Here is a 23493-nt window from a genome sequence, read left to right as displayed (position 1 = left end):
GGCTGGGTTGTTGCATCCTTTGCAAATCCCAGGTAATAAATGGGAAAGTATTTCCATGGATTTTATTACCGGATTGCCAAGAACACATCAAGGCCACGATTCTATTTGGGTTGTGGTAGATCGCTTGAAAAATTTGGCTAGATTTTTACCGACCCGAAAGACTATTACAGCTACGCAATTAGCACGGCAGTTTATCGAGCAATTGTTTAGACTGTACGGGTTACCGCAGGACATAGTCAGTGATTACGAGTGATTTTTGGAAACTTGTTTTTGAGAAGTTGGAAACAACTTTGAATTTGAGTTCCTCTGATCATCCTCAATCTGATGGCCAGACTGAAAGAGTGAGTCAGATTTTGGAGGATATGCTTCGAGCATATGTATCCAAAAGATAGAGTTCATGGGAGGATTATCTTCCTATGTTAGAATTTGCATATAACAGTACTAAGCATACGAGTACAGGGTTTAGTCCTTTCATGCTTATGTATGGTTCTCAACCTAGATCACCTGTTACAATAGGATTCTCAGGACTTCAGCATGATGCAGCACGTAATTTTTTGCAAGATATGCAGGAAATGTTACAAGTTGCGAAGGAATCTATTAGAAGTGCTAAAGACCGAGACAGGTTTTATTCTAATAGACATCGTTCACCCAGAGAGTTCTCTGAAGGAACGACGGTGTATTTGCGAGTTCCAAAAGATTCCGAGACTTTACGGACAGGTAGATCTCCGAAATTATCCCCTAGATACTGTGGACCATTTCGTATTACACGACGAATTGGTTCAGTTGCATGCCTTCTCATGTGAAAGTTCATCCTGTATTTCATGTCAATAGACTTAAGGAAGTATTAGGTGGAGCAGATTAGTTAGTTACTCCTCAAGAAATTATAGATGTCGAGGACATGACATTTGTTCCGCATGAACCTGAAAAGATTCTTGGATTTCGTGAAAGAAGATTGCGTAATACGCTTATCACGGAATACAAGATCAAGTGGAAGGATCGTGTTGAGGAGGACGCTACATGGGAGACATTGACTACTCTTCAGAGATATTACCCTAGCTTTTTAGTGAGCTCAGGAGTGAGCTCTTAGAGGAAGGGGAGTATGTCATGTGCACAGTGTGTATCTACCATGTGCTACACACACGCAAGACTAGTTTCGAGGCTTGGGGAAGCTTGGAGCTAGGCAGACAGATTGACGAGCTGAGTTAGGGATATACTAACGGGCGGGCACCCAAGTATGGACGGGCGGGCGCCCAAGTGTGGACGCCCGATGAGACTGGCCAAGAGCCTATAAAAGGGTGGCCAAGGTTAGTTATTGGGATATAGAGAGTCTCGCGAGTTTGTGAGAGCTCTATGGTCTTGGAGCCTGGATCTAGTGCTGACGTGCACCTGCTTTACGCAGCCAAGGCCGGTAGCAATCTCGAGGCCCGCGAGGGCAGCTTCGTGGTGGTATGGGACGTCGCGAGGAGGAGATTGGTCGGCACGTCAACCTAGTTAGCTCAACTCGTGGCTCGGTGGGGACAGCCAAGTCTGTGGGCTTGCCCACGGCTGTCATGGTTGGGAGGTGAGTCAGGCCTGCACTCCCTTGTTTGTTTGTTTGTTTGTTTTGTTTGCAAGATTCGAGTCTCGTACCAAGAACGATCGCGAGGGGATCCGTGGGGATTTGACACATGCTCCTGTCGGCTGCCTTTGGAGCAGGCCGACTGCTACTTTGGGGGCCATATAAAATGGCCCCACAGCCCTTTCCACATTTGTGTCTTGTATCTTGTATTGTATTCGGGATCTTCTTGTGTATACATAGTAGAGTTATACGCCTCTCTTTCCATTGCTGTCTATTTTCTGCACTTGCTCTTGTGTTTCCAAATTTTGTCATCATCTCCGCTACGTATTCTGACAAAGCTTCCCCCTCTGCTTCTTCGGAATGTGAACATATGAATCGCTCCTAAACACACGAAAATTGGAGACATCAGGTTTCCTGCAAAAAGGGAGTCATGTTGGGTACTGAAGTCGTCAGAGAACAGTTGAGGATATGGACAGCCGTAGCTACAGCCTCCCCCCAAAGTGAACGAGGAAGATCACGATGCTCCAACATTGTCCTCGCCATCTCCACGACAATCGTGTTCTTACACTCAACTACTCCATTCTCTGACAGGGAACCTATATTGGCCAGCTCCTGCTTGATGCCATGTTCCACACAAAATCTCATGAAAGCATTGGAAGAAAATTCTCCTCCTTTGTCAGTCCGAAGATTCTTAATCTGCAAGCCAGACTCTTTCTCCACCATCACATGCCACTCCTTGAATCGAGCAAAAGCTTGGTCCTTCTGTGAAAGGAAATAAACCCATGTGAATCTAGAACAATCATCAAGCAGCATAAAGTACAAAGAAGCTCCCAAGGATGCTATCTGCATAGGTCCACACAAGTCAGTGTGTACTAACTCCAAAGGTTTCGAAGCCCGCCTGGAAGCCTGCTTCGGAAAAGATTACCTGTGGTGCTTACCACAAATGCAAGAACTACAACGTCCTTGCCTGCTGCCAACATCTGGCAAGCCAACCACCATCTGGTCCCAGAAAGCTCGCCGCAACGCATCCACATTCAAGTGGCCAAACCGAAAATGCCACAAATCACCAATCTGAGAACCTGTCAAAGAGGAGAGTGCGGAGAGTTTGTATATACCATTCTCCATGCCGCCTTCCCAAACAACCTGGCCAGTCTCGCGGTCCCGTAGAGCAACAGAATGCTCCTCAAACTCCGCCCGGAAGCCAGTCTTGCACACCTCATGAACTGACAACAGATAAAAACCAAGTGCGGGGACGTAAAGAAATGAGAGGAATTCTTTCCCCCTCTGCCATCGGGAATGATCTCCATCCGGCCCTCACTATGTATCGGTATGGTGGAATTGTCGCCAATGAAAATGCGACCTGACTGCCATTTCAGATCCTGAAAGAACTCACGGAAAGAAGTCATGTGCCTGGAAGCACCACTATCAAGAATCCATGCCCGAGTACCCTTGGCGGTGAAGCCAACTGCCTCCTCGCTCGAAGAAGATGAAGCATCGGTGTCCAACATCTCCAAGTGCACAAAGGCGGGAGTCTTTGCAGCTGCAGCTGAAGCCGAAGAATCAGCACTCTTTCCAATCCGCTTAGGACACTTCCTCCAATAGTGGCCTTTCTCGCCAATAGTGGCCACAATCATTACAGGTCCTCTCGGCCTTCAGTTTCTCTCAGTCTGAATCGGGCTTCTTCTCAAAAGACTTCTCCGATGAAGCCTTCCGTTTGCCCTTATTGTTGTTACTACAGCCTTTCGACCGTTGACCAGTTAAGGCCTCAGAACCTCCGCCCTATGGAGGGTTCATGAATCGCTCTTCCTGGTCCAAGACCATGGGCACAAGCTCCTCCCCTATGATGGTGCTGAGTGTGCCACTGGTGATGATCAAAGAAGAGTAAAAGGCTAAGTACTAAGAGGGTAAATGCGACAACATTATTATGGCCATATCCTCTGACGATATCTCTTTCCCTGCCTGGAGAACTTCCTGCTGAAGAGCCTGCAACTTGTTGATGTGCTCCCGCATCGTCGACGACTTTGCAGGATTCATCACCCGCATCTGAACTTCCAAGGAGATTCTCTTCATGGGTGATACCCTGTTGTAGAGAGAAGCCAAATGCTACCAAATACCTCTGCCCAGTGTCATATGCTTTATGTGATTGATCACTTGTGGTGTGTAATTGAGGAAGATGAAAGAACGGACTCTAGCATTAACACAATCCCATAACTGTGCTTGTGCCTCCCGTTCCTTCAGAATAGAGGGTAACTCCCCTTCTTCCAACTCCGGCCGTGGAAGCCCAACAACAATGAAATCATATGCCGTAGTTGTTCCCGTCCAACTGGCGGTCCACAGAGCACGTGGGGAGTGTCGGGATCTTCACGTGCTTCTCAGCCATCTCAAGCAAATATGCCATCTCAAGGGTTCACAAGGTCTTGTGAAGGGAGCGTGGGTGGGAAAAAAGAAGAAGAAGAGGCTGCAAATAGAATGCAAGGTGGCTGTCCAACGATGATGGCCGCCTTCTACCCGATCTCCAAGTCCCGTACAGCCCAAAACAGTCTCCAATCTGTTGGAATTAGGGTTACAAGAAAGCACACAAAGCTTGGAGAAGAAGAAGCAAGAATGCACACAACACCAAGTGTATTAGATTGTGTCAATGTACAAAAGATCAGTTAGCCCTAGAATGATGGGCATATATACAAGCCGGGGAAAAAAACCTCCTAAAGAGGGAAAAAGTTTCCCGGCGGTCCTAAGTGTGTTCACACACATCACTGCCTATATATATGGCAACAAATCCGCCCTGGGAGTGATGGTGTGAACGAGAGCTGGCACTCATGTATAGAGGAGTGCCATGCCCGAAGTAGATCAATCCACAAAGGGGAGCAAGCCCAAAGCTTTGCGGAAAGCTTCGAACTTCTCACGAGGAAGCGCCTTTGTGAAAAGATCGGCGAGGTTGTCCTGTGTTGGCACATAGGTCAAGCTGATCTCTCCTGCTGAGAGTCTCTCCCTGACATAGTGATAATGCACCTCAATGTGCTTTGTGCGAGCATAAAAAACTGGGTTTCTCGCAACTGCCAATGCGCTCTGACTGTCAGTGAAGATAGAGGTGGCAGACTCCTGTCCAACACCCAAGTCAGCCATAAGCCGTTTGAGCCACACACACTCAACCGTAGCTGTGAAAGCTGCCCTGTACTCAGCTTCACAACTAGAAGTGGCCACAGTACGTTGCATCTTGCTCAACCAAGATATGCATGAGCTACCGAGCATGAAACAAAAACCACTTGTGGACACTCTTGTGTCATAGCAACCAACCCAATCTGAGTCCGAAAAAGCATGTAAATCTGGCAGCAATGATCCCCCCTTGGGATAAAACAACCCAAGATGTATGGTGCCACTCAAGTAGCGAAAGATGCGTTTAACTGCCTTCCAATGCTGAGACCCTGGGCTATGCATAAACCTGCTCACCTGTGAGACTGCAAACTGAACGTCTGGCCTCGTAATGCATACATAAATGAGGCAACCAACAGCTGTCTGATAGAGTGTGATATCAAAGTGATCTCCAGCATCATGAAGACTCAACTTCAAACCTGTCTCCATTGAAGTAGCAATAGGCTTGCAGTCTTCAAGGCCAAATCTCCGCAACAATGTCTCAATATACTTTGTCTGACACAAAGCAATACCTCCATCACACTGCTTAAATTGTATCCCCAAATAATGATGCAAATGCCCCAAATCTGACATCTCAAAAGAGGCATTCAAATCAGCCTTAAAATCAGCAATATGACTCTCATTTGGTCCTGTGAGCAGCATGTCATCGACATAGAGAGCAATGATTAGATGTACATCATCCACATGTTTAACATACAAAGTGCTTTCTGTTGGACTATTCTGAAAACCATGTGCAGTCAAATATGCATGTATCTTTTCATACCAAGCTCGTGGAGCTTGCTTTAAACCATATAAAGCCTTTTTCAACCTGCACACTTTGTTTTCCTGCCCTCTTTGAACAAAACCACGAGGCTGCGATACATACACCTCCTCATGCAAATCTCCATTCAAGAACGCAGTCTTTATGTCCAACTGATGTACATTCCAACCATTATGAGCTGCCAATGCACAAATGCTACGAATGGTAGTCATACGACAAGTGGGAGCAAAGGTCTCATCAAAATCAATGCCCTTTTCTTGAGCATAACCCTTTGCAACAAGTCTAGCCTTATAGCGATCAACACTGCCATCTGGCTTTCGTTTCAATTTAAAAACCCACTTACATCCAATGGCCTTTTTACCAATAGGCAAATCACACAAAGACCATGTACCATTCTTCATTATAGCATCATATTCACTTTGCATTGCAGCCAACCAATTTTCTGAATTTTGTGCCTCATCAAATGAAAGAGGTTCTTCCTCTTCACACATACTAGACAGAGCCAAAGCATAACAATCTGATGCATAAGAGGCATGCTGAAAACCTGAACGAGTACGACTAGTCATAGGTGCATCAATCTTACTATCACGCAAGGTTTGCACCAGCCATTTAGGCATATTTCTAGCCTGCTCATTTTCAGCTCGATCCTCATGAATTACATCCTGTAAATCTGCATCAGAAATAGGCTCATCTATGATGTCATTTGAAATCTGCATAGGCTGAATATTTGCCTCATTAGGACTTACATTTGAATTCCCACCTGTAAAGAGAGGCAACAACGTATCAAATACATCCCGTGAGCTCACACCTGTCTCTTTGGTACATGATAACAAGGGCTGCACAGCATCTTCCACAAAAACAACATCTCGACTAATCAAGATACGCTTTGACTGTGGATGATACAATCTGTAACCCTTGCTTTCAGCACTGTAACCAACAAAAATGCATTTGACAGCCTTATCATCCAATTTTCTGCGTTGTTGCACAGGCACTAAAGCATAGGCCAAGCAACCAAAGACACGCAAGTGACCAATAGAAGGCTTCCTGCCATGTCAAGCTTCGTATGGAGTAATAGACTGCAAGGCCTTAGTGAGACACCTGTTGAGTACATATGCAGCACACATGACAGCCTCAAGCCAAAACGCATGTGGCAAAGCTTGGCTCTTGACCATACATCGTGCCATCTCCATAAGTGACCTGTTCTTCCTCTCAGCAACACCATTTTGCTGAGAGGTATACGGCACTGTACATTGGTGTTTTATCCCACGACTAGCCAGAAATGCATCAAACTCTTTAGACATGTACTCCCTCCCTCGATCAGAACGGAGGGTGCCCACAGTACAATTGGATACATTTTCAACCATAAGCATAAACTGTTTGAAGCACAAAAACACTTCGGACTTTGCCTTCAGTGGATATACCCATGCATGCCTTGAGTAATCATCAATGAAAGTCACGAAGTACAAGTGTTTACCAAATGACGGAGTTTGCATAGGCCCACATACATCACTATGTACAAGCTGCAATTTGCGAGTGGCCCGCACAGAACCATCCTTTGGAAACGCAGAACGTTGCATTTTGCCCAAAATACAGCCTTCACAAACATGTTTCAATGGTGCCTCAAGAGGGGACAATGAAGCAACCATATCAAATTTCTGCAAACGCAGCAAACTAGCAAAGTTCAGATGACCAAAACGAGCATGCCATAGTTTTGCATCTGAAACTGCCTTTTCATCAGAAATTGCATTTGCTGAATCTTCCACACACTTGTCATAAGAATTGAGCCTATACAGCCCACGAAACAAGATGCCACATACAATAATCGTATCACCAGAAGTCAAATCAGGAACAGTACATCTGTCATCCACAAATTTGACTACAAGTCCAAGTCTAACAAGCGCAGAGACAGACAATAGATTCTTCTTTATCCCTGGCACATACAAAGCATCTGAAAGTGTGAAAGCGCTTGAATTTGCAACAGTAAGCATAATTTTACCAATGCCCTTCACTGGGTAAGAAGCATTATTGGCACATGTGACAGTATTCCCATTAGGGACAGCCTCAAGAGAAGTGAACATATCACGATGCGAGGTAATGTGCTTTGTAGCACCACTGTCAAAATACCATACATGAGAGTCAACAGAAACTGCCAAACATGCATCATGTACAGATGGGTCATACTGGCAATACACGCTAAACGCCCATTCTGTATCCTGCACAACATTTGCAGAATCTGCATTTGTAGAAGCATCCGCTATTGTGGCTACATTTGACTCTTTCTTCTTTGCCTCTTTAGCCTTTAGCTTAGGGCAATTCTTAATGACATGATCATTTGCCTTACAATAGTTGCACCTGGTCTTTTTCTTGCCTTTATCAAGAGCCTTCTCAGACTTATTGTTGTTACCTGTGGAAGGAGAAGAAGTTGCAGACCTACTAATAAGAGAAGAAACAGTGGAAGGGGCTGTCTTACCACTTCTTCTCTGCTGCTGCTGGGCAGCAATAAATGCTTGATCAACTGCACGCTGCCTGGCCCTGTTTTGCTTGGACTGCGCTTCTTGCAAGAGCTTGTTGACTAAAGTATCATACTTGACAGCATCAGGTCTGTCCTCAGCAAGAAGTCTCCACATGGAAGCAAAAGTCTGATATGTCTCAGGTAAAGCATCAAGAACAGTCTGCACAAGAGAATGATCAGGAATAATCTCACCTGCAGAAATCAACTGTTCTTTGAGATCTTTGATCTCAGCAAGAAAAACATTCATGTCATCATCTTCCTGCATAATCTTTAATTCTAGCTCTTTACGCAGGTAAGAGATTTTTGCCTCGTTACGACCTGCATACAAACCAGCTAGAATATCCCAAGCCTGTTTTGCTGTTTTAGCTGAACGAATATGTGGGGTGATGTTACGTTTGACAGAAAGTGCAATCAAGGCATGAGCCTGCGCATCTTTACCATCCCAACGAGCTTGTTCAGCAGTGGGTAAAACAGCAGCAACAGTAGAGCTGCTAGATCCTGCAACATCCTCAACAGATCCTACATCCACAGAACCTGGACGTACATCCATACCCTGCACAATGTTCCACACTCCTTTTGCAACCAAAACATGCTGCATCATGTATGCCCAAAGTGGGTAGTTGTTGTCTCCATCCAGTTTGTCTTCAGAGCAGACAACATGCGAAATACATCATTGTTGTTATCAGCCATGGCCACTGACTGAAATTGATGCAAAAGCTACCTGTAATGAAGCAAAGACTGAACAGAAGACAACTTGTGCTATGTAGCACGGTCCACAATAAAACACGTATGCCTGTTTTGCAGAAAACTGCACTGTCGAAATTTCTGCAGAAAATGACGAAAACACCTGTGCAGAACTTGAAATGCAAAAACGGAGCCCGAAACGACCTCAGCTGCAAATTCTGAGAACGCCAAGCCCTACGGGCTTATTTGCAGAGTATAGGGATCTGCAAGCGCTCGTGAAAACTCACCTCAATCGGAGAACGTGAGTCGGAGGGTGCTGGCGGCGTAGCCCTGGGAGCCGATGCCTGCTCTGATACCAATTGTTGGAATTAGGGTTGCAGGAAAGCACACAAAGCTTGGAGAAGAAGAAGCAAGAATGCACACAACACCAAGTGTATTAGATTGTGTCAATGTACAAAAGATCAGTTAGCCCTAGAATGATGGGCGTATATACAAGCCGGGGAAAAAAACCTCCTAAAGAGGGAAAAAGTGCCCCGGCGGTCCTAAGTGTGTTCACACACATCACTGCCTATATATATGGCAACACAATCAGCACCTAAATCAGCAAACCCTCGATGTCCTACTATCTCCAAGCTTCAAGCCACCTAGGGCTTTGATACCATGTCAGAATGCACAACGGAAATGAAGACAACTGTTGAAGAGAGCAATACACAGATGCAAGAGAGAGAAGCTAGTGTAACTCTGCTATATATACACCAATAAATCCCGGAATATGACAAGTGTGGGGGGACAAAGGGCCATTTTATATGGCCCCAGGCTGCTGGTTGGCCAGCACTAAAACAGCCGACAGCAGCCCATGACCTGATGAAGCCTAGTCGGCCAGTATATGGGCAGTCGGCCAGGGCAGAACAGCATGTCGGCGGGTCTGAGACCATCAGTCGGCCAGCAAATGGAGGTAGCCGACTGCCCTCCCACACCCAGAAAAAAATGGGAGAAATACATGGAAGTGAGGAAAAATTGGGACACACCAAAACTGGGCGGGCACACCCACATTAGAGGCCCTGACAGTGTACAGACGAGATGACTGCTGGCTGTTTCCCCTGCCAGCTCCTGGCAGAGCTTAGGCTGGGGCTGCTTTGGGGAGATTAATAAATATACACAGGAAATTCGCTCAAGAGTAAACAACCATAAATCTAGCATAAATCAGCAGCTTCAAATGCACCACCAATGCAGCCAGAAAGGCTGCAAAGGTCAGGCCAAAAACACTTGCACTCGGATGCCTGAATGTAGGGGAAAGGGGCTGCTTTAGCAGGCCATTCCCTTGTTACGATTGAAGAGAGTCTGCCCACCCTGTTTTGAGTGGCCAACAGCCTGCCCATCTCTGACCACCCCGTCCAGTCAGCTATGCCCACACTGCCCATTCTGCTGTTCTCTACCTGGGTCGCATGTCTAGTTCTCCAGCTATGGATATGCCACAAGCAATATGCTGTGGGAGCATGACGTAAGACAACTACAGATAGATGCTGTTTATTCTTCTTGTCCCATGGCTAGTCCTCCAATTGAGTACAGCATTATTGCAGCTAGATGGGCAGAAATGTAGCTGGGAGGCTAAATCTCGTTGGTGCAATGCTCTAGTCATTAAAAAGGTAGCTTGAATGTGGCATGCCTGATTGAATCTCACTTTTGAAATTGGGGCTTGGTGAAGATATATGGGTTAATAAATATGAGACCAGCCATGTGACATCTTATCCCTGCACCTCCAAAATCCAGGGAATCAACTGACACTAATCACAATGCCATGAATTATATTCCAGTGTTCTCTTTCTCAGCTTCATGTTCAATGCATGGTGACAGGTTTCTTTGTATCATATAGTACTATACAGTACGAAATGTTCTGAACATTTACAGTAAAAACATCAATGTATAAGTTCTTGGTGCACTGCCCAGTTCCCTCAAATGTAGGCAGGTGCACCCCTACATGTGTCCATGAAGCTAATTCCCACCATGCAAAAACTTGAACAGGTTTAGTGACCCAGGTTCAGACCAAGAGACTGGGCAGTGGCCGCAAGGAGGAGGCCTACATAAAGCTGCAGGCTGTATTTGGGCAGCTTGTGGCCCTGGGCACATAGGACTGCAGAAGGCCATTGCAAGACGAACACTGGCCAGCAGCAGCATCCAGCCTGGTTGGCATAAGGCCCCTTGCCTCCATCTGATTTCCTCACCTATCCTCCAGCTCCCCAAGCAATGCAAGCAGCCTCCCCTTCCTCTCCAACAAGTTCCCATTCGACCCATTTAAGCTCCTCTTTCCTAGGTGCAGATACCGCCTTAACTATCTTTACCTTTTCTGTGTGCACATTACATGTTTACACCACATATTTTTTTTCAAATGCACTACTGAAGCCAGACCAATCGAAACCCAAAAAAGAAAAAAAAAATCATAATAGAAGCACACATGAGCTCCATGTACCTAATCCTAGTTGATTTTCCCACGGCCAGTCCTTCCATCGCAATCTGCTCTACTGACATGCCCATTAGCTCCTCCAAAGGCATGGCTGTCATTGCTTGAAGAGCCATGTTCTCTATCCCCATAGAAGCCATGTTACGCAGAACATCAACGGTCCCTGAACCCATTTCAGCAGGCAGGACGATCGGTTTAGACACTTGCATCACTAGCTTTCCACTGCATTTTTCGGACTGAAAATGCAAAGGACTCATGGATCTCAAGGTGCCTCCATCTTTAACAGTGATAGTAGCACCTAAGCCCCTCCCAAGAGGTTCAGGCTCCTGCTTCTTAGGTGTGTTCTTTGGTACTGCCTTCTCTTTCAGACTCCATTCCTGCATAAAAACTTCAGTCTCTACATCTTCTAGCGTTTTTGATTTGGTTCCCTTGGTGTTGCTCTGCATATTTAGAGCAGCTTTATGATATTTTTTTGACTCTGCTTCTCCTATCATGGAGGAGGTTTCCTCGTCTTTGTTGCGAGAGCTCCTAGGAGACGCTTTGTTTGTTGCAGAGGCAGTACCTGGTCTCTTGGAAGGAGAGCTAGAGGCCCAACTATTTGCAGATCCCAGACCTGGATCAACAGAAGCATTGTCCAGCAAATGTTCTGGGACATTTGGAAGGTTTAAATCGAGACCAAAACCCCCTCCCAGGAGAGCCTCTTGCTCAAACTGCTTCAACAATTGGGCACGTGGAGAATCAGGCTCACTGTCTGATTTCCTGCCTGAATAATTGTCCCCTGATTCCAGCATGTGTAAGAACTCCCCTGCAACAAGATCAACTTCTTGATCTAGGTTATCATTGAGCACATTCTGCTTTGCTTCCACCATGCCACTGCCTTTGGTGCCAATGGTGTCAGCTTCTTTGCTTGCTCCTTCGGCATTTTCTGTATTCTTCACTTGCTTATGAGCTGCATGACCACTTTCACCAAGCTTTTCTTCCATCTCTGCCATTCCCTCGAATATCTCTAGATGAGCCCGTTCCTTGGCACTGGTTCCTTGCAAAAGTGACTCCAGTGTTTTCATCACCATCTGGTAAGTCACGGTCTCTTTCCGCTCACCATCCTGTGAATCCATGGTGGCTGTCTCACGATCATGCACCACTTTCTCTGCCTCCGTGTTTCCCTGTACCAATTCTAGCTGTGAAATCTTCACACTCTCTGGTTTCTCTTCCGTATGATCCTCTGTGGGTTCCTCCTCCCTTACTTCTTCCTCTTTTCTATAAGCTTTGACCGCTTCATCAATCTCCACACCTTGGTCCACAACCATAAAATCCTTTTCATTTTCAGAAGCATCATCTTCCGGTTCTGCATCTCCTATGTCACTTTCAACATTATTGATTTCAGCAGATTGCCCAGGGGTTGAAGGAGCCAGGTCCTGATCGGTCTGAGATGAGCTTCTCAACCTGGGTTCCAAGTTATCAACAGCATTGAATGCATCCTGAGAAGAAGCTGCTGGCATCCCAAACTGTGAACTGATGACTGGGTAGTGTTGCACCTCTGCTGGATGCTGCCCTCTGACCTCTCTTGCAGCTTCTAAGGTAGAAGGCTCATCCAAATTCAGGTGGTCCATTGCAAGGTCATCATTATAGTCATTGCCTGGCTCTGAGACACTTGGAGAGTGGTTACTATATGCATTGGCCGTCCTGGTTCGTGGAGTTCCGTGAGCTGAATTTGGAAGACTGTAAGAGGTTTGCATCGATGATGAACGACGATGAGAAGAGCCTTGGAACTTGGATGCCAGACCGCTAGATTTTGCGAAATCTTTGTCAAGAACCTCATAATTGAAGGTGATTACCAGTTTCCCTCCTTTAGCCTTACCTGAGAGGTCCAAGCTAGTGTTCCAACTGTTCCCTTTCTCCGGCTCGGCTTTCTTCTCATCCATAGTATCAGGAAGCAGACGGCTAAGATCAAGCTGGTGCTTTCCAAGGTCTAGTTCTTCAACATCTGGAGCCACTACAGACACAAAAAAGGCCTTGGACATGAACTTCATGGTGTTGGACTGACCTTTGCTGCCATATACAGTGCATTTCATGAAGAGAGTCTCTTCAAACTCCGCAACGCCTTGAAACACTCGGCTGGGCATGGTCTGTACTGCACCTTCTTTAGTCTCCACCTTCCTCATATGCACACATAGACGAAGGCCATTCATAGCTAAGGGTAGCCCCTTGATTGCATGAACATATGCAGAAAATACACAAAGAAACCGCTGCCTGCCAATGTGAGAAAGGGCACGGAGGGGCTTCCAATTCCAGAAACTCTTTTTCTTGTCCCCAGAGGAGTCCATCTTGGAGCTAAGATCAGGAGCATCATCAGGCCAGTCAAATTCTTCAGAGGCAAATGTGTCTGGGCTTTTGATTTGTTGCAGCTGGGGAGAGGCGTGCCGGTCTGGGCGGGAACGAATGTCTGATTTCTCCTTCCCCCAAGAGGGCAAAGGATGGGATGGAAGGGTGGAGGAAGTGAAACGAGGACGGGAGTTTGTGGCTGCAGGTTTCTGATCGAAGGTGGCAGGGATCTGAGCTGTGGACATGGAGTGCCGCAAGACAGCGAGATCCTGGGAGGAGGCCAAGCCGAGGAGGGGAATGGCGGAGGCATCCTTGCTGGGCTCATAGGAGGAGAAGCGTCGCGCAGGAAGGGTCTCTCTCCGAGAAAGAGGCTTCTTAGGAGATGGAGAGGTGGAACCTTTCTCTTGACCTTGAGGCTGAGTATCGCCGGGCTGATCAGGAAAGGCTTTCTGCTGCGCCTGTGCCTGGTACAACGCCTGGCTCAATGCCTCCAGCTCATCTAGCAGCTGTCCACCACGCTGACTGCTGCTCTGCGTCGATGGACGCACCCTTTGAGGTGAGTTCAACATCTCTCTCCCTCTCTTTCTCCCTCCCTCTCCCTCTCTCTCTCTCTCTCTCTCTCTCTCTCAACCTTGCCAATCTCTAGATGTGCTTAATGCTGTGATAGACCAAAGAGCCATACATTGATGTATGGATAAAATGCGGTGAGTTGGCTAATACAAAATACATGCTATAGCATCGGCTACCATGCGAAATTTTGGATCGCGTTATGGCTACACATGGAGGATCACATGTCCATCCATTGACTGTTCTGCACCTTCACTCCTTCAGTATGAGCCCCAGCTCTATTGATTCCGAAAAGCCAGTTATCATGTGCAACTGGTTACCTCTTGTGATTAAGGTCTAAGAAACCTTTCCTAAGCTCCTGCTTGCAATATTGGAGACGTAGGTTTGCTAAAGAAATCCTTGCACACTCCTGCTGAGCATCTACGACAGGAATCCAATTGAGGTTTTTACAAAATTAAGCTAACCAAAACAGTTGATTAGTGCCGGTATCTGTTTCTTCACCATTCACTCTGCAACCCAAACAAACTCCTGCTGACTGCTAGGCCAGCTTTCCAACATCCACATCCTTAAGTAAACTCTGGCTTTCAGCAGTTGACAGAAATGATAGATCAGAGGAAAAGCACTAGCCGCTGGAATTTAACCAGCATCCAAGGGACAGCCTTTTTCACACTACACGGGGGTTATCGTATCGGCTGACATGGCGCCCGGATGTCCACGAGCTTTCTATGATTTCGTCCGCCCTACCCCGTCGTTTGTCATTTTCTTTCCTTGGGCCTTATCTCTTGCTTCTCCTTATGTATTGCAGTAGCCTCATGTTTTAATGCATCATCATGCATGGTGCCCCATTTTAATCGAGATTGAATATCCACTAACATGAACTAGGAGTCCATCTTTGTGCTTTATTACCTAGGACTGCACTAAAGATGGCCTCGAGTATCAACTCTAGAGTCCAACACCCACCATTACATTCCTCAACAATATTATGCACCTTTATATCAGTGTTCACAAAAACTTTTTTTCCTAAAAAATCACCTATTTATAGCCTTAAAATTTTGAAGATTTTTCTTAAGAATAGGTATATTTTGGAGCTACAGAATATGTGCCTTAAATTATTGGAGATTTTTTTAAATTGTAGGTGAAACGAAAATATTACAAGTCCAGTGTACTGCAAATTTTTTGTGAACACAACTTTAGAAAGAGTGAGAGATGTGCAACTCGTGGTTGGTATTTTCCAAGTTCATTGATATTTTGCAAGTCTTGAATCAAGTACTTATATCACCATAACTATCATAATGCATCACATCATTGTGTCTTTGTTGAAAAGCTTGACACCCTTCAATCAATCAATCAATCAAGTGGCCTTTAAAAACTCAATGGTCACATGAAAACCCATCTCCTTTGCCAACTCAAATCATTCATGGGGTGTTGGCCAAGTTGTGAGAACTATTTTCACAATTTAAGGAAGTGTTTATATGTAGTCATAATAGAGCCATCGACTTTAAAAAAGAAGTATACACTCAAACAATTGATGTAAAACCCCTTTAGATCTCAAGTTTACATATGATTGTTTTCCAATACAAGTTTTGATCACAAGTTTACATATAAGAAAGTTTAGAGTTAGCATACATCCTTATTTTTCCCAAGTGTCTTTATGAGATTGTAATGACAAAACTTGCTTTGAAGATTACAAAAAGAGAGGTCATGTAAAATAAAAGTATAACTTTGAAATTCTAAATATAAACACATGAAGGTTGCAGCATGTTTGTAAACACTAGTATTATACTAAACACATTTTTTTAATCAATAATAATTATATTGATTATATATAAACTTAAAACAAACGTCCATGTATTCTGAAATACAACAAAGTCAAGTGAAGAAAAAAACATGTACTGCCCTATAGACCTCTACACAGCTCTTTACAAAGAAAATCCCATCTCTCCTCCTCCATCAAGAAACTAGAGTGCTCCCAAGATATGTGATAGTCCAGCAAAATGTAGGCCTCCATCATTGCTTTAGTAGTGCAGCCCCTAGGAGACTGTTTCTCCCACATACCCCCCTTCGTAGACCATATCTTCACTGTGGGTCTGGTCCCACTAGGTTTTCTATGAAAGCAACAAAAGTCTGATCCATCTGTTTTTCTTTAAGGTACCATCTCTAAGTTATGGGGCCAAATATGGGGAGTCTCTTTTTCCTCTCCCAATATCTCACCTGCAGCATACAAGTCAACAGTTATTAGGAGCTCACTCCCAGTATGATTGAAACTTCATCCAAACCAGGGCAGAAGTTAGATGATGTTCCTCTGATGTAGATTCAGTAATAGCAAATCTAGCTTATTACATCTTAGCTTATTCATATTGCATACAGACCAACACATGTGCAAACATTTATGCATTAAATCTAACTCTTGCATACCAATACTTGAGGACTTCAGAAAGACAATGGCATTCCTAGTGGACCAGATTCCCACAGGACACATGCTCTGATGATGTTAAATAACTGCCCAACGTGTTCATCATTGATTGCCAATTTACCCAGAATCCAATCCCCCCAGGATGATTGAATGCCCAAATTCTTCTCAGTCCATTTAGAGATCTTTGACCAGGTCCCTCTAATTGCAGGGCAGTGCCAAAAGGCATGTTTACCATCCTCAATAGATGATCTACACCTGTGGGGCAGACACCGCTAGAAATACTTTTCTTTTGAAGTTTAGAACCAATTAGAAGGTCCCACATACCCACCTTCTACATAAACACCTGGAACTTCTTCGGAACTTGGCTCTCAGAGAAGTTTCCACCTCTTCATCCAAGAAGCAGGGCTCCAACTGACTTTCCAAATTCAATTGCAATAATCCACATTGACATCCCCATATCTCATCAAGGAATACAAATCTCTGGTTTTGCCATCCTTTAGCTTGACACCATTAAGCCAAGACCAATCTTTGATCCAAACTGAATCATCAGCAGTAGAGCACAACTCCCTTTGGATTAGATCAAGTACCTGAATTATCAGCAGTAGAGCACAACTCCCTTTGGATTAGATCAAGTACCTGAATTATCAAGTCTCTCTCCCTACCAGACAGCTAAAATTCCCAAGTTATGTGATCCACATCTTTCCACCCTATCATATCCCAATCCCAACAATCATTCAAGTATCTAAGGCATTTATTATTAAGCCTAACTTGGCTAAGAAGATGTCAAGTAAGGCCAAAGGGGGTTTAAATTTATGTGTCCACCAAATTCCTAAGCTGAGCATAGAATTGCCATTCATCATCCATCCCCCATCCCAAGTCATAAGGCCCAAGCACTCTTTCCATATCTTTGCATAGCATTTTACAAACTGCTAAATCAGGAACCTTAAGAGGGGCAAAAGAAAAGAGTTTATCCTTCCAACCCAGATCCACCCATTTACCTTTAGCCAAAACCTTAGAGGACTCAACTAATTTTCCCTCATCATTAATGCCCAAGGAGTAGCCTGAAGCAGATATTTAGGAAGCATCAAGGCAGTCCTTGCAATACAGTGAGTAGGCATATGAAGAATACCAATACCACCTTTATCTTTTGGAACTGTCACGTTGTCCCAAGCTAACCAAGCAAAGGCTCTTTTGGTTGCTTTACCATTCCTCCATAAGAAGTCTCTAACAGGCCCTATAATTTTCTTCCAATGACCCTTGCCAAATCCAGCACTGGGCATAAGAACATAATGTAAGCATTCAATACTGAGTTATAGATATCAACCCTGTTATAAAAGGGAACTCTAATGCCCTCTCATTTCCTTAATTTTTCCAATAATCTGTTTATTGCCCAATCCATCACCTGCTTATTAGTTACCCCCACTCCAAAGGGGATTCCCAATAGCCTGACAATTTGGACCCTTTGCACCACCTCACAACCCCACCTTTGCATATAAAAATCATTATCTTCAATCAAACTGATGATTCTGGATTTCTGAATATTGCATTTAGAGCCAGAGGCAATAGCAAATTCCTAGACCATATCCAGAGCCATCCTAACATTATTGTTCTCAGCTCTTAGAAAAAATAGAGAGTGATCATCAAAACATTGTATAACCAATTGAGCATTATATCTAAGTTTTAACCCAGTAATATTCCCATCTGTGCCAGCCTTCTCTAAGGATACCACCAAAGGATGAGAAGCAATAGCAAACAAAGGGGGGCCAAAGGACATCCTTGTCTCATTGATTTGTTAATCTCAAACCCACCTACAACCCTTCCATTCAACAGCACATTGGAGTATCCACCCCAAGAGAGGGTATAGATGCAAGTTGCTATTTTGGACCCAAAGCCAAGCTTTTCCATAACTCTTGCCACAAAAGACCGATGGATCCTTTCATATGCTTTTTCTAAGTCAAGTTGAAGCATGATACATTTTTGTTGAGTTTTGATAGCCACCTCTCTTCCTAACAATGCAGCATAGATATTATCATATATTGACCTCCCCTTGATAAAACCATGTTGCTTTTTAGACACAACTTCTTACAACACTAGAGTAATTCTAAGAGCAATCACTTTGGCCAAAATTTTGTAAATCACAGTTAACAAGATGATGGGTCTCTAGTGACCAAATCTATTGCAGGCAGTTTGCTTTGGAATAAGTTTCACCAGCCCTTCTTTGAAGTCTTTATCCATATTTCCTATGCTAAAAGCTTTTCTACAAGCTTCACCCATAATATCCTTCAAAGAAGGCCAAAATGCTATGAAGAATTCTGTGGAGAGTCCATCCCAACTTGGAGCTTTGTCCCTCCCCAACTTAGCAAGACATAACAGCATTCCTCAACATCCACATCCATTTCAAGCCATCTTGCTTTGTTAGGATCCACATTTTGGCTAACTAGTCCCAATAACCTATCTTCATCTTGAAACCTCGTCAAGGAGCACTCTTCCTTCAGACTAAGAGTAGAGCCCATAAATTTAACCCATTTCCTAGCTAGGGTATTCATATCATTCAAGGGAAGACCATCTCCATCCAAAATGCTCCCCATAACCTGTCTATAACTCCTTCCTTTTGAGAGTTTTAATAGGCTGCTAATCAGGATTTCTTTTGTTATTAAAAAGTTTCCAATTAGACCATTTATCCTCCTCTTTGGCACACCTATCATCCTCATCCTTGAGGCCAGCTTGACACTTGAAATACAAGATGGTTTCCTCAGCATTTAGTCCACTTGTTTGCCTCTTAATGTGAAGTTTCTCTAGCTGAGCAACCCATTTCCTTCTTTCACATCTCTTCTCCTTAGCTCTCAATTTACCCACAGCTCTAATAATCCCTTGCATCTCATTGGCAAACTGCCTCCAAGCACCTTCTACCCCCCCCTCTCCTTTTCAATTTGCTAATTGCTTCTTCCATATATTCCACAAAGAGAGGATCCTTGAGGAGTGGATTATTAACTCTCAGTTTCCTTGTGGGGTAGTGAGAAAGATCAGAGTCAGCCACATCATTTATCTTCTAGCACCACTTCATAGGCAAGTGATCAGAGAGAACAGAGCTGCAATTAACAAAGACTCTCAAAGTGTGGGGTACCCAAGAAGTTTGTTGGCAAAAAAAAACCCTGTAAATTAAATATTGAAGGCTGAAATAGGTATGGCCGGGGTTATCTCTAAGTCCCCGAAATGCCAATTATCCTTAAGGGCTGACCCTCTTCTTAAGTCCTCCCATTTACCCTTCTCCTTCCCTAAGAGGATAGTACTACCACCACATCTATCCACAACCTTTTCCACCCATATTGATATCTCCTAGGACAATGCAAGGAACTTGGATATTTAAATTAGCAATCCAATTCCACATATCACTCCTAATCTTGTGATTGTGAGCCCTACACGATAATCCATATTCTTTCCCTATTTACCAAAATCCTGCCATTAGGATGGTTAGCAATAACACTAGGATTAAGATCACCCCTAACTAAGGTCATTACCCCACTATAGCCCAAATTAACACCCCTTTACAAAACCACCCATTCTCTAAATCTATCCTTTATAGGTATTTTTCCAAATAGGTTATGTTCCTGAATGGAAAAAAACAAAAAGTCCCATGATTTCACTAGCCCCCAAAATGAAGCGTTCTTTTTTTTAATCTTTAATCCCTTTGACATTCCATGTACATCTAGAGAACTCTGAATAGTTACTCATGAAAGAGCAGTTTCTGGAACCATCTCAACCTCCTCCTCGCTCATCATAATATTCTGCTCATTTTAGATGCCTTTCCAAGCTTCCTCAACAATAAAGTCAAATCTTTGTTCAGACGAAGGGCGGCTATCGTTATTAAGTGGACTGAAAGGATTAGAATGTTAGGCGAGACTCATACTCCCATGAGAATCCAACGTTCTACCCTCTACCCCTGGGTTAGGTCGGGCCTTCCTAGCTTCTTTCTTAGCTTGTCTAACACTGGGACTTCCCTTTAACCCTAACCCATTCACCCTCCAAAGCACCTTCACCAGTCTCATTCACCACCTCTTTTCCTTTCTCCTCGTTTTTATGACTCTCAGCGGAAGCTTTAGCTCTATCCACTCCACTCATGCTACCTTCCTTCGCCTCCTCCCCTTTTGCCTCAATCTGATCCAGGAATTTTTTTGTAATATGGAGTGCACCAAACTTCAGACCTAATTCCATGATACCCAATTGCCCTAGATCCACATCCATTGACTTCGGGGTTTCAATGGCGGTATTATAGGTGGTGATGCAAACACTGTTACCTTGCCTACCACCTACCTCATCATTAGGGATATACAGCACCGACCCAAGAGTCTGAGCAATATCATGCTAGGCTGGCTTGAGTCAACAAGGGGGAAGACTGACCACCTCAACCCAAACCAGACATGCATTCTACAAGCTAGGGAGGTGGCTTCAAGAAAGTATCTTGCATGATAGCATAGTCTCCAAGGTCTTCTATTTGGGAAAAGGCTTCTTCAATGTCCTCTTTGTGAAGGGTCAATCTGTCTCTCTGAGTTATTTGCTAAAGGTCCGTTGTTTTTTGGTCAATGTCTAGTGCATGTTTTTCCTTTTGCTTACGGGTCAAAAGGAAAAACATGCACTAGACATTGACCAAAAAACAACAGACCTTTAGCAAATAACTCAGAGACAGATTGACCCTTTACAAAGAGGACATTGAAGAAGCCTTTTCCCAAATAAAAGACCTTGGAGACTATGCTATCATGTAGGATACTTTCTCGAAGCCACCTCCCTAGCTCCACTTTAGACGGGGGTTTACGAGGGCAAAAGATAAAAACGCTGCACATTGAGAACAGACCGACATGGCTTCTAATTAAGTCTAGATTAAGTTCAAACATACCTTGGTTTTCACTTGAGAGCATAGCCTATCGTTCAACCAGTCAGGCACACATTTCTTCTTGGAATATTCAACCTTCGCTTCTTCTCTATGCCTCTTCATCTCCTCCTCAGAATCGAGATCCCAATCCCTCCATCCAGTCGAACCCTCCTCATCTCCCTAGTGCCACAAACTAGTTGGCTTAACCATGCAGTCGTCTCGTCGACCACCAATCAATGTATGGGTTGCATGTGGGTGCCAATGTGTGCAAAGAGGTAAATCACCACTAATCCACTCGCCAATTCTACATGCTTAAGATTGAATTAAATATTTCCTTCTTGTTATTCTCTCTATCATAGTTCCATAGAGTTGTGTCACGTGTACACCTATGCCATGGCATAATCTCAGCATATTTCCTGCTTTAGGATGGCATTTTAGAGTAGTCTAGGGCATTAGCAAGGCTAGTATATGGTCTTATGAGTAGTCGACAACATTATGGCCATTGTCGATAGCATGAACAACATCAAGGCCATACGTGTGAACATGAGACAACATTTAATGCTGATTTCCATGGAGTCATGGACATATAATAGGCCGCCAATCTTTCATCTGGCCGACTAGCTCTACCAAGGCCTATATAAGCATTAGACATCGTTTGTAGAAAGCATCTCTTCCCCCCTTTGGGATAAGGTCTTCATGACATTGTAGGTATAGTAGAAGTGCATCAGCCACCTTTTGGCCAGGCCAAAGGCCTTGTGAAGCTGTAAAGTCATACATCTTTGTGTAACATAGTAGTATACTAAATACCAACAGCCATCTCTCTCTCTTCTTTGTCTAATCATTTCATTAGCTATAGGTGTTCCTTAATCAAGCTTAGGGATGGATCATAGAAGAATGCTTCAGCACATGCAACATTGGTATTAGAGCATTCACACCATGTAGTGTCGTAAGAAGGTGTATATATCCATCCGAAGAATGCAGTCAGGGTAGTAGATGGAGTGGTCTGCAATAGGCAAAGTTGGAGGAAAGCATCGTCTAGGAGTATGTACTCAAAACCAATACATCAGTTAGCTCTCGGATCAGTTTCAAAGGCCTAGCAATAGGCATGATCAGTTCTAACCAGTGACTCGCCCCGCTGCTATTGTGTTAAGGGAAAGCGATAGTAGGCATGGGGATAGCATTGGAATAGATGCTCAGTTCTTCATTAAGACTTAAAGTGGATGGTGTCAAAGTCCGTCAAGTTTGTCACAATAAATCAAAGTCAGTAGTCTAGGGAGGATGGAAGGATGACAGAGTATCCAGCCCATCATCAAGTTTAGTAGGAGGGGATGTCACATCCACACCCATGCCATGGTAGGAGGGGATGTCACATCCACACCCATGGTAGGAGGGGATGTCACATCCACGCCATGCCATGGTAGGAGGGGAAGTCACATCCACACCCATGCCATGGTATAATCTCAACATATTCCTTGGTTCAAAACAACAACTTAGAGTAGTTTAGGGAATTAATGGTCTTATGAGAAATTGAAAGCATTATGGGCACTATCGACAGCATGAACAACATCAAGGCCATACGTGTGAACATGAGACAACATTTAATGCCGATTTCCATCAAGTTGTGGATGTATAAACAAGCCAACATACCTTCATCTGCCTGACCAGTTCTACCAAGGCCTATATAAGCATTAGATATCATCTGTAGAAAGCATCTCTTCCCTCCTTTGGGATTAGGTAATCATGTAGGTAGTAGAAGTGCATCAGCCACATTTTGGCCCCAGTAGGCCAAAGGCCTTTGTAACATAGTAATATACTAAATACCAACGGCCATCTCTCTCTCTCTCTCTTTTGTGTCTAATCATTTCATTAAGGATGTATAGGTGTTCCATAATCAAGCTTAGGGCTGGTCACAAAAGAAGGCTTATGCACAGCGTACAACAAGTTGATAGTTCTCCAGCTCTTTTGTGGAGTTTGAGACTTCTCCAACTCTCTATCATTGTTTGATGGAGTTTTAAACTTCTTTAGCTCTTCTTTGAGCTCTTGTTTATGGAATAATTTGTACGAAGTTTTAATCATAGCGTTGAGATCAAGCCACATATGGAGTGTGTAAAATAAATTCATAGAGATTATCTTGCATAGTATTGTAAGCTTTCCTACTTGGGGCCTCTTTTTTGAGTAATTTGAAGCTTAGGAATGGAAATG

General features: G+C 44.1%; 1 protein-coding gene across 1 annotated transcript in view; it reads right to left on the bottom strand.

The window, feature by feature from the left end:
• Positions 1-14975, bottom strand: part of LOC147628674 (protein PLASTID MOVEMENT IMPAIRED 1-RELATED 1-like) — a 29292-nt gene extending 14317 nt beyond the window's left edge. The window contains exon 1 of the mRNA XM_086813891.1: positions 11132-14975. Coding sequence (XP_086670017.1) covers positions 11132-14013 — 2882 coding nt within the window. The 5' untranslated portion in view covers positions 14014-14975. The remainder of the gene's footprint in view (positions 1-11131) is intronic.
• Positions 14976-23493: the final 8518 nt, after the last annotated feature.

Source organism: Cibotium barometz, chromosome 19 (assembly GCF_041138505.1).
Source record: "Cibotium barometz isolate CiBa-2024 chromosome 19, ASM4113850v1, whole genome shotgun sequence".
Taxonomy (NCBI): domain Eukaryota; kingdom Viridiplantae; phylum Streptophyta; class Polypodiopsida; order Cyatheales; family Cibotiaceae; genus Cibotium; species Cibotium barometz.
Note: the sequence above shows the minus strand (reverse complement) of the source record. Positions and strands in the feature narration are given on the sequence as shown.